We start from the raw sequence: 12,986 nt of genomic DNA, 5'->3' as shown, positions 1-12,986 counted from the left end.
TAACAAAATATCTAATACATGGAAAAATATCACATTAGCATAATAATTATTTATAATTTGGGTGATAAATTATTATAATGAAATTATATTTTATCATGTTTTATAAATAAAATATAGCAACCCGATCTGTGCAAATGAATTACTCTTGCCAAGAAGAAAAACTATATAAAAATATCATCGTATAAAATTTAAAGTAACTTGACTCGAGTTTATTGAACGTTTCTTTGTGATTACATTATAATAAAATGTATGGTTGAAAGATTATTAATTTATAATAAATAATTTGTTTTTCGCTACAAACCTTCGAGAGTAGCAGGTAATTAAAATTTTGTATGGGAAAAATTGACATACTCTGGTCACCCCTGCTCGGCTATTAAAGAGGTCATTGATCTTGCACTCCCTATAATCTACAATATATATTTATAATGATCGGCTAATACCTGCAGCCATTGGAGATCTACTAATGTTATGGGAAGTTTTGGTAAAGTAGCTGCTTCTTCCAGGGCGTGGCTCAATCTGTTCCCGTACACAAATAATTCTGGAACTTCATCCGTGTCTTGGTGACTGCGAGGAATAATTCCCTGAAAACAGGTTCCATCTTAAAGGAATGCGGTAAACAAAACGCATATTTAAATAAAATTATGCAACATATAGTCATGTGCGTATGTCAAACTGAGTAAACAAAATAAATTACTGCAAAACAATATGTGTTTACGTTTATATAGCACTGTAAACATAAGATAAGTGTGTATGCAGGTTTGTAATATACCTTTTCTTCAAGTAGCTGAATAACTCGAAGAGTAGATTGCTCTATGGAGCAGTTTTCAGTTTTTACAATGAGATCGGGACACTCGGGTTTCTCGTACTCTTGTGTGATTCCTGTAAAACCCTAAAATGATAATTCATTTACTAGCATTTTTTTCAAAGGAATTCATTACATTTGCATATGGATAAATACTCGCTATATAGGTACTATGACACTTAAATAATTAAATTTATAAGGCTCTCCATAAAATAATTCATATAACTATTACCAACATAAAATAAAATTTAATATCTCCTAAACAATATCTCCTCCAGCCATAATTACTTCTGTTTCTCTTAAGCTATAGCTTGGCTATAGCCATCAATTTACTACCAATCTCTTTTAAACTGATGGCTTTAGCCGTCATTTTCTCCATGAGAGACACAATATTGATAGCAGTACCCAGCTTAACCGCGAACGTGTTAAGGAACAATACAGGACAAATAATGTATATACACTGATTGTTTTGCTCATTTTTACAAATAATCTGCATATATTATAATAACAAATTAAATGAAGTTAATATTATTTATGAACCGTTGCAAAATAACATAATGTTTAAAGATACGATTAAATAATACGTTTGTTTACACATGTTTTTATTACATTTATATAAATTTCATTATCATTCATGATTTCCATTTAAAACCGATATACTGCCAGGAATCGAACCCAGGACCTCGAGCATGGTAGGGAAATTTACAACCACTACTTTACAAGGCGGACTTATCTCCACATGATTTTGACACCATAGCTGCGACACAGGATGCCAGTTTTTCTATTTTATGTACTTTAAAATATAACTACCTATAAACAATACATCTGTTCTGCTTATTAAAGTTGCAGATGAAAGCCTAGGATTTTCTCATTACACACAATGGCATATTTCTGCGCAGGGTTAATCTGATCACGACAAAAGTTCATTAGAGAATGGAGGCACTAGTGGCAATTACCCATAAATTGAACGCTTAAAATTGAATCATTAAATTGACGCTTCTAACATGCCTATTTGATAATACGTCATATTGTTGGAGTGAATGGAGATTCAAATAGTAATTTATAGCCTCATGAAAAGCATATCCACTGAATTAGATAAAAATAAAAAGTGCCTCACTGTTTTTCTGGATCTTAAAAAAGCTTTTGACACAGTAAACCAAGAATAAACATAATAATGTAGGCATATGTAACAATAGTCTAGAGCTCTTTAAAAGTTATCAACAAGGACGATATCAATCTACTAAAATACATTGGGATTTCAGTAAACCAGAAAATGTGATATACAGTGTGCCACAAGGGACAGTACTCGGGCCTTTACTATTTTTAATTTATGTAAATGATCTCTGTAATATTGATTTACCAGGCAGGCTTATTTCTTACGCAGATGATACTGCAATTACAACAGAAGGAAAAACTTGGGAAGAAACATCCAACAATGCAAACAGATGTATCCAAATTGAAAAACATTGGCTTGATAATAACCTTTTGTCTTTAAATAATGACAAAACTTTATCCATAACGTATTTTAATACAAAAAAGCTTGTCTTAAATTTGATTTAAATATAATGTTTCATAAAATTAGCTGTAATATTTATAATTGTTCAAACTGTTTAAAAAATTAAAAATTTAAAAGTTGTTAAATCAAGGGATTTTTACAGACTGTCAACTAAAATGGACTGAACAAATCGAAAAGATGGGTAATAAACCAAGATATATGTAATATATATTTAAAAGACAAGTGGTATTGTTAACTAAAGAATTTTAAAATTGGTATACCATGATCTAGTTCATTCATGTCTATTATACCGGATAATTAGATGGGGTGCAGCCTTAGACACACGCATGAAATCATTAGAAATAGTTAAAAAATTAATACTTAAAATCATGCATAAAAAACCCACTCCCTTGTATTATTTAAAGAAACTGAAATAATGGATAAAAAAGAGTGCATTGCGTACTAGCTATGAAATTTGTGCACACGTGAAAACACTTATTTATAACTAATCAAAATTGAACCAGTCAGGGGTTTAACCTTAAATTCAAAGTACCTCTCTGTAAAACTAGATTAGGACAGAGACATGCACTCTTCTTGTACTATACTATGTATTTACAAATAATTTGAGAGACATGAAAAGTTTAACCACTCACATCTTTGAAAAATATGCTAAAACATGGGTCATGTATAGAGATGTAATTTATTTCTTTAGGTAAATTGCTAGCAAAATATGTTACTTTTTAGTTTTTTGAGCTAAAATATTTATATTGTGTATTTTTTATATATGTGTGATATGTGTGTGCATGTACATATCATTATGTATGTGTATTTTGTTCATGAATTCATGCTGTCACGTTAAACTGATTAAACCAATACACTCACGCACAGGCTATGTCTAAGTGGGATTTAAAAAAAATCATTTTGTTCTATTATTAATCACATGTACTGAAAATCTATATAATTATAAGATAAAAAAATTCAATAAATACAAAAAAAACATAAAAAAATATATTTTAATACATTAAAAATTCACTATGCACTATGATTTATATGCATGTATGTATGTATTATAAAACATAAATCAAGCCATAAAAAAGTCAGGGTGAAATTTGTATTTACTTTGATCTGCCCATCTCGCGCCTTCTTGTACAGTCCTTTAACATCTCTGGATTCACATACATTAAGGGGAGTATCCACAAAGACTTCGAAAAACGGAAGATCACTTTCTCTGTGTATTCTGCGAGCCATATCTCGATCCTAAAACCCAAGATAGTGAAGAATAACAATACAGAAATACCTCAAATCTAATATGAAAATCTTAGTTTGGAAAATTTTGTCTTGTGGTGTAGTGGTTAGCACTACCGTGCAGGAGTTCGGCGTGAAATAAGTTTTCAAAAGAAATCATTCAAAGTCACTGTACCAGAAACGTAAGACTAATCAACTTACTCCATATACAATTTTAAAATAAAAGATTTATAAATTTGTATAGTATTCTATCCTTCTATGTTAAGTTATTTTATTAATGTAATAAAAATTTCACAACTTTCAGGAATGGAGTGAAAACAAATAAATTATGCCATTTTTCATGTTTGTTCTATTTTTATTATCATTGGAGTTGCGTATTGCCGTAGCACCACTAAATAAGTAAACAAATCAAAATAATTTGGGTACTTACCTCAGAAAAAGGAGACACAAAACTACACAGAGCAAGAACACCACTGTCAGCAAACAGTTTGGCCACCTCTGCCACTCTTCGGATATTCTCTTCTCTGTCTTCCTTGGTGAAGCTGAGGTTCTTATTAAGTCCAGTTCGAATGTTGTCCCCATCTAGTCCATATGCAGGGATTCCTAAAAAAAAAATATTTTTTTTTGAAAAATCAAAGTACATACCTACCTCCATAAACGTGAAAATAGTTATGTAATATTGATATAAAACGTCTATGAAATGTGTTATAAATGTGATGTTTAAAATTTTAAGAGTATAAATATCATCATCATCATTTCCCCATCTGCATTGGAACTCCAATCGCAAAGTATTTAGATAATTTTTGTCACACGGAATATGGAAGGTAAAATCCATAAAATTAGGAATAGTCCAGAAGGAGCGCAGAATCATATTTGAATACATCGGACTGTGTCCAAAAATCCCCCCAAGGCGCAACAGAGTAGATAAGTAAAGGGTGATTTAATAAGGGTAATTGAATTCATGTACTTTAAACATAAAATATAAAACAAATTTTATTTAACATAAAACTGATATTTTTATGTTATTTTAAATAATGTTTGATGTTATTATTAATAAACAGTAGCGTAAAAAAATTGACTACCCTGGCAACACTAACTAAATTCCATTTTGTTTTCTTTGACAATCTGACAGGTGGAAAAATAATAAAAAAATTGAGTAATGCATTTGCTACTTACACGTGCATTTGCTACTTTCACATAAAATATGTTCCCATCCTGTTTCTTTTTAATCCCAGCAGCAATTCTACACTTTAAAACGACACAACACGGCATAGTTGAATTCAAATCGGGAGTTGCGTACTGAGCGACGTCTGCGAAGAAACTAATGGGTCAAAACGTAAAACTAATCGTTTAAGAGTAGTTTAGTCGCCTTCTGTTTGATACGCGTATGCGGTTTCTAGACTATTATTAATTCTATAGTAAAATCAGTTGTACGCTTCAGGTGGCAGTGTAAAATAAAATATTGCAATCTAGAACCACCAGTAATAGCTCCAGAAATATTGAATGACCTAATGCCAGATACAACGGATTTAAAATGCAAAATGTTTTTTTTTTTAAATAACCGCACACATAGTGAAGAGAGACTTTTGGGGAAAATATATGCGAGCACCAATAAATGCATGGACTGGACTATCCATGAAAAATGTTTGTCTTTGGTTGTTCAAAACGTAGTTTCGTATTTTGTCGCAAGATGGGGTTGAACTTAATTTGCTCTGGCAACAGGCAGCACTGTCCCGATTTTGACAAATAGGCTTGCGTTGGAAAGGTGACATTTCAAAGAATATTTTTAATGAAATAAAGCTTCGTATTGATCAATCGTGCAAAAGTTATTTCATTTCGAAAATGAATGTGTCGAGCGAGGAAATTAGTGGTATTTTGAGGTTCCTGAAAGGCAAAAATGCGTCGCAGGCCCGTGAAAAAATTGTGCAATTTATGGTGACGATGCTCTAACAACACGTGTAGCACAACAAAGATTCAAGCGGTTTCGTTCGGGAAATTTCAATGTCAAAGATGCACCTCAATCTGGGCGGCCCATCATGGAAAAAGTCGACGAAATAATGGAAAAAGTCTATGAAAATCTATATGCGACCACTCGTGAGATTGCTCAGGAGTTAAGCATTGGCCATGAAACTGTTACAAACCATTTGCATTCCGCTGGATTGGTCAAGAAGCACGATAAGTGGGTGACGCATGAACTGAGTGCAAAAAAAATATGGACCGAATTTCCGCATGCAATGAGCTGCTGAAAAAGTTCAAAAACAAGCAACTGTTGAAATGAGTGGTCACTGGAGATTAGAAATGGATCACGTACGACGATGTGTAGCGGAAACGGTCGCGGAAGAAGCGATCAGAAGCTCCAGAAACAGTTGCAAAACCAGGATTGACGAATAAGAAGGTGATTCTATGCGTGTGGTGGGACCACAAGGGGGTCATCCTCTATGAGCTGCTTCAGCCAACAAAACAATTGATTCGGATCACTACTGTCAACAACTAACGAGACTATGCGAAGTAATTAAGATAAAGCGACCAGAATTAACGAAATCCCGTGGCGTCTTCTTCCAGCAGGACAACGCGAGAATTTGAAATATTTGAAAATATAATATAAATCGATAGCCTACATTAAAAGATTTTTGATGATAAATATATATAAGCCGAAAAAATCTGAAAATGTGACATTATCGACTGCACATGATGTTCCACTAACAGGCTACAGAATGTGATTTGATATGGAATTGTAACAGTAAATATTTTGACATCTAAAAGCAGACATTAGAGGTAAATAGAGTAGTGTAGGTTTTTTGTGTGAAACGGCGTGATGGTTAGTTAGTTTTTTTTTTGGCATAATATCATTTTATAGAATCATCATCATCATTAATCCCTTATCCGCATCCGATTGGTAAAATAAATAAAGCTTATCTCGGTCATCTGTTATAGGTGTAGGATTTATGTGGTTGTGGGTTGGAGCTCCTACCCCAGTTGGAGATTGACAGAAAACAGGGGGTTGATGTTTGATGGGTGTATTTATTACATGGTTAATAAATAATGAATCGAATTATGTCGCGTGAGTGTTACGGCGCGGCGATGAGCAATTTAACTGGGTGCACTTGAACTACATGCTGGAACTGATTTGCTGCACGACTAGGTTGACTTGGTTGGGCTTATTCTTTGAGCAGACTGGGCGTTACCACGCCCTGTGGTCTCTTTATAGGCCACGTTCCTTTGTTCTTCACGTCTCCGTGGCTTAAATGTACTGCAGGACGTTGCTCTTATGTATACGGATGTTTTATATGCAATACTGTTAGTCTTGCAGAATACAATGTATTGTATTCGATAGAAAACGCTGAGTTTCTTCTTGGAGTCGTTACTCTATATTTTAGGTGAAATTATTAAGCATGTGTGTGTGTCATCGATCAACGGACAATGACCCCCACATAGGAAAGTAAGGTGATTAGCCTTACGCTTCCGGTGCCAGTCCAGGGACAGTGAAAAAAGGCAATTAAAAATCACCTTATAAAAATAAATTTCTTGTTGTCCCTCTCAGGAACCGAATCCAGGGCATCGCGCCAACCACTTCACTACGAGTGGGACATTTCTCCACTCGATTTCCTTTCACAGGATTTTTAGCCGAGTGTAGTCGTCAAGTAGACAACACTCGTCCAGGATTTTGATTCTTTTTCATACACAGAACTGTATTCTTCATCCGCCCAGACACATAATTAAATACACAATATTTCATATTGAGACGGTGTAAAGTAAAATCGAGAATTGTGAACAAAAATTTGTATATTTGTATGAAAAATTAAAGTATCTTCGTCGATAACCTGTAATTAAACATGAAAAAGAAAATATACATATTTTATTTTCCATAAAGAAAACTTAATTTTACTTTGCAGATAAAATTGAAGATAAACGTTGACTTTCCATTGTAATACGGGCCGGGCCTACAGGTTTTTTTTTTAAATACACTATTAAATATTTGTGACACCATTTTAGATAAACTATATTAGCAGAATAATGTTTTCTTTTTTAAAAATAAATACATATGTACAATATTGTACAATCCCATTACAATCTATTCAAATCCTTAATAAACCTTTGCTTATGTGCGCTTGACCGAACGTTTTCAAATAAAATAAAATCAAAAATTTATTTAATTAAATAAATCTGTGTTTTATCAATAGTTTGTTTTTCTTTATAGTTATATTCAGAAAATAATATTACATTCGATAAAAGTAATATTCTCGCAATGAAACTAATTTCATTTTAGATATGGCAATCAAAATAAAATTCAAAATTGTATTCGTTATTTTTATGAATAATAAAAGGTTTTATGTTTACCTTTGTATGTGGAAATACATAATACATAAATGTTGTATGTAAAAGGTTAATAATAAATTAATTTATTCTATAAATTTTGAGAAGTATTTTTTATTACAATTTTACAAAATATGATTTTTTGTTATCTTTAGAAGCACAGAAATCCAACAGGTAACTGCTTATGATTATAAAGAAATAATTACGTTCCCACGTGTATTATATTACCTACCTATTTGCTTTTTGTGTTAAACATGTTGTAAATGTCTTTACATCGTTAGAGAACTAAGAGAAATTAATTTATTGAAATAAAATCGTGATAACTTTGACCACGTAACATAATACACACGATTCAAAGATTTTAATACATATCTTAACTCATCGCGCCTTAGAGGCAGTTGCCGACGTAAAAGGAAAAATGAAAAAAACATTAGTACCCACTTTCGAATATACTCAGGCTGAAAACTTAAAACAAGACACAACATAATATTATAATGTAGGTACCTAATTTTTAAAATACCTAATGTTCTGAGTTATTTAAATCCGCGCGGGAATTTCGTAAAAAAAAATAATAAGGTCCGTGGTTCGAATCCTACTCTACCCCAACTTGATTCCCATTTTCTAATGTGAGTTATTTACAACTCGTTGAAAATGGCCCCCAAAATTAAATATTTGGGTAAATCATAAGAACGCAAATATTTCTTTTATAAAAAAAAAATAATAATAATATTTTGGATGTTTGTAGCACTAACTTTGTAGTTCATTGTTATATTTTAAAGGAATAAATAAAATTACTTTGTTTTATAAACCACTTTTTAAATATTTTTTTTACTGTCACATCGGACTAGTTTCGGCAACTCACGTTGCCCTCTTCAGGGTTATATAATAACTTATTATAATAAATGTATAACTTAATAACTTATTATATAACCCCGAAGTTATTATATAACCATGAAGAGGTCAACGTTAGTTGCCGAAACTAGTCGGTTGTGACAATGAAAAAAGTGGTTCATAATACAAAGTAATTTTATTTATTACTTTATTTTTTTTTTTTTTAAATAACGTCATAATATCGATGGTCTAGAACAGGAGTCTCCAAACTACGGCCCGCGGGCCAGATCCGGCCCGCCATCGCCAGTGTCATCAATCCGGCCTGCGACAGTTAAGGACCAGTGTCATCAATCAAGCCCGCGACAGCTAATGGCTTATTGTTGTTGTGATAAGTTGGATAAAAAATACAGAATGATAGTAACTCGGTTATATTTACTTGCTAGGTAAAGCTTTATAATACGCAGAAAGAATAGTAATTAACAAATAATTTAAATGAATCCAACCAACATTATAAACATATATGTATAAACATTATAAGATATAAACGCATAAACATATAAAATACTAATGAGCTATATGTAATTGTGATTTTACACTGACAATAGTTTGTAGTTGTAGACCAATTTCACTCCTACCAATTATTAAAAGAGATTAAAGATGCTCATCAGTTAACGTACATCATTTTGGAGAATGTTTTCTCACAAAAGTAAATAGTACCAAAAACAGAAAACAGCCCAGGAGCAAATTTATGCAAATTGTCAAATTGTGCCAGCGGAAGACAAAGTTTAATAAAATTCCAACAAAGCTGAGTTCTGATATTTGTTCTTAATTATCTGATTTTTATTCTTAATTATCTGAGTTATACTATTTGTTTTTAATTGTTCTTAATTACTTATATCACTGCACTGTTAAACAATAATTTCCATTTGAAGTTTCGGGGCTAGGGTTTCAATGTCGGTAACAAGAGGATTTTGAAAAATCTTAAATTCATTCGCAATAATATTTAAGTCTGAGAAACGAGAATAAAAAAATATTTTCAAGGCACTCAAAGCTACGATTGCAAAATCGACGGGAAACTCAGTCTCAGTAGTGTGGCTGAATATTTCATATGTTTTATAGTGTGTGAAACATTTTTTACGTAATTGTGATTAAAACAGCATTATTTTTTGCCGGTAAAATTTGATATTAGTGTATAAATTAGGGAAAAGCTGGTTTCCTCCTTGCAATCTCAAATTCAGTTCGTCCATATGTGTTATCAAATCGATATAGAACTCTTACTTCTACAGCCATTCGCTTTTTTGTAATTGCTTTTCATTTTTTTAATCGATCACTGATCGAAGTTCAAAAAAGCGCTGAAGGACTTATCCTCAACTTACCCGGCGTACAGCAGTATGACATGGCAAATAATTTTCTTCAATCTCTTTGATAAACTCGCGGAATTCTCGGTGATTCAGCCCAGTGAATCTGATGAAATTAACAATTGATATGACTGGTTTTAGAATTTCAGACATATCCAAACATTTCCCGCACAGAGACTTAATGATTGATACAATGTAAGATTTTGAACCACATAATTTTCTACACCCTTTAACAGAAGAGCGACTACTCCTTTATTTTCAACACAAATGTTTTTGCCTCCATCAGTTGTAATAGATTTCAAGTTTTTCCATCGAAAGTTCTTTTTATTAATGGCATTTTCAACTACCTTTAAAATATCTTCAACAATCGTGAATACTCTCAATATCAAGAAAATCTTCATATACTTCATAGCTTTTATCCACTCCTCGAAAAAAATCAACACCTCAGCAGTATTCGACACATCTGTTGACTCATCTAAGGCCAGAGAAAACCACTCAAGATGTCCATTTTCGTCAGACAGTCAAGATGATATATTTTCTGCGATGTCTTCTACCCTCCGAGCCACAGTATTTGCTGACTAACTGACAGATTGAAATAAATTTACCTTTTCAGGGCCCATTTCTTCGGTTACACAATTACGCATTTTTTTATAATTTCTCCATCGGTGAATGGTTTTCCACGTTTTGTGATTTCAGGAACCACGTGAAAGCTGGCACGAGTTGCAGCCTCTAGTTCAGTATTGAGTTTCGTAAACGAAGATTCTGACGATTTCAATCCACGCTTAAAATGTTTCTGTTCAAAAACTTCCCGTATATTTTGAGTAATTTTGAAAATGTTTCGTTTCATTTGAAACGTCAATATTGACGTTAAATGTTATATTATTTGAGAACAGCTATGGTTTCATTGCAAATCAAACATAGCGCTTTCTTACTGAACTCAATTACGAAATATTTAAAGTTCCATTGATCTTTTAATGTTCTGCATTCACTGTCTACTTTTCGCTTATTTTCCATACTAGTAAATTGCACACAAAAAAATGTCAAATTAAAATACTGTACATAGATGTCTTTTAAACACGCACACACATGTTTTAAGGAGTTACGCACTACTTTATTTCACAACAGACAGTTTCGCTTCCTTTGCCTTCCTTAGGTGGGCTGACTCGCGGTCGCGCCGCTAGCGATATACTCCAATTACTGCCATCTAGAAATGAGTGGAATACACCGGAACTTTCTCGAACCAACGAGGTTATTCGCGAAAAAGTACTACGAGCGCTATCTGTTAGCGATGGATAGAGGATACTACCAGTACCCATTTCCGTGTGTAACCACCAAATGTCGTAAAGAGTCGCAGTCGTGACGATGCAGTACAACACAATAGTAATTGAACTAGCAAATTTAGCAAGCGTATGCACACTTACGGCGCGTACTCGGCGACTAGTCTAGATGTTAAAGATAATGGCAGGAAAATAAAAACGGTTTTTCCCTTGGAACTTACTGATGTAATCAGTATGGCCCTAAGGCTGAAAAGTTTGGAGACCCCTGTTCTAGACCATCGATATTATCTCCCGCCTCCCGCGAAGTCTGGTTTCTGGGAGTATGGCGTGTTGTGATTTCAAGCGTTTATGCGCGTTTATGATTGAAATAATAATAATTTAAAAGGCACATTTTGACGAGACACTAACCAGACACTAACGAGACATAATACGATAATATTTTGTTTATATAATCCTAACGGGTTTTTAAAATTATAAATAAAAAATGCAGGAATGGGATAAATGATGACGCTATTTGTAAATACGGCTTGCGTTGTATGTAATTTAAAACAATTATGTTGTTAAATCGTATATTTTAGACAAATTTTGCTATACATAATTGTTGCCATGTTCAAAATTTTTTTTTTTTATGCAATTTTAATTTTACAACACTAAACTTTCTTTCCCGAGTCGGAAGAAAGGATACAGTTGGAAGCAGAAACTTCGCTACTCTCTGTGGTTACTCTCAGGTAAAGTGCTTCTAAAAATGTATGAATACACTATAAATGACATATTGCTCGAAGGGGTGAGCGAAATAAGAGACCTGGGCGAGAGAAACCTGGGAGAGTTTGATGTAAAACTAGATTTCGTTAACCATATTAACAACATAACAAATAAAAGCGTGAGAACTTTAGGTTTCCTGCATCGCATTGTCAAAGACTTTAATTCGCTTAAAGTAATGCATATTTTGTATGTAGCACTAGTTCGTAGTCAGTTAGACCATAATTCTACTGAGTGGTCTCCTCGGTATAAATTACACATTAGGAACATAGAGAGAATTCAAATAAAGTATTTGAGATTCGTAAATGTTAAATTCAATATTCCCTTAGATAGCATAAATTACACGTATCTATTAGACACTTTAAATTTTATTTTATTAGAAGATCGTAGAAAAATAAATGACCTTCTTTTTATATTTTAAATTTTAAATCGGAGCTCGATTGTTGTGAACTCCTGAATCTTATAAACTTCAAAATACCGAATCGAGTCACTAGAAGTACTGAGTTGTTTGCAACTACGAGTACATACGTAGGTACTAACTATTCACGAAACTCTCCGATTCTGCGTGTACATTCCTTGGCCAACAAATTTACTTGTGATATATACATTTTTAATACAAAATATATTCACTTTAAAACGTTAAAACTAATTATTAAAGTCGTAATAAAACTTTCTTTTTCATGCAATTTTTTCTCTGTTTTTGTGTATTATTATTATCTTATCTCTTTCTGAAATTAATTTTTCAAATATTTTTGTGTACCATATATTATATTATTATCTTATATATACTTTCTGTAAACTAATTTTTATTATTTGTTTTTAACATTAATTTGTTAATACCATTTTTTGCTTAAATTCTTTAAAATAAAATAGAATAAAAGCATTGATTTCAGCAAAAAGTCACC

The 12,986-nt window shown here is 32.5% G+C and overlaps 1 protein-coding gene across 3 annotated transcripts in view; it reads right to left on the bottom strand.

Annotated features, from left to right (window-relative positions):
* Papss (3'-phosphoadenosine 5'-phosphosulfate synthase) overlaps positions 1 to 12,986 on the bottom strand; it is a 59,467-nt gene that overhangs the window by 17,557 nt on the left and 28,924 nt on the right. For all 3 annotated transcript variants that reach the window (XM_088227094.1, XM_088227093.1, XM_088227095.1), the window contains exons 3-6: positions 3,973 to 4,145; positions 3,417 to 3,554; positions 770 to 889; positions 441 to 581 (exon numbers count right to left, since the gene is read on the bottom strand). In XM_088227094.1, the coding sequence (XP_088083220.1) occupies positions 441 to 581; positions 770 to 889; positions 3,417 to 3,554; positions 3,973 to 4,145 (572 nt within the window). The remainder of the gene's footprint in view (positions 1 to 440; positions 582 to 769; positions 890 to 3,416; positions 3,555 to 3,972; positions 4,146 to 12,986) is intronic.

Source organism: Micrasema longulum, unplaced genomic scaffold (assembly GCF_059751315.1).
Source record: "Micrasema longulum isolate JH-2025_06_02 unplaced genomic scaffold, ASM5975131v1 h1tg000487l, whole genome shotgun sequence".
In the NCBI taxonomy this organism is placed as follows: Eukaryota; Metazoa; Arthropoda; class Insecta; order Trichoptera; family Brachycentridae; genus Micrasema; species Micrasema longulum.
This window is presented reverse-complemented; position numbering and strand designations above follow the sequence as displayed.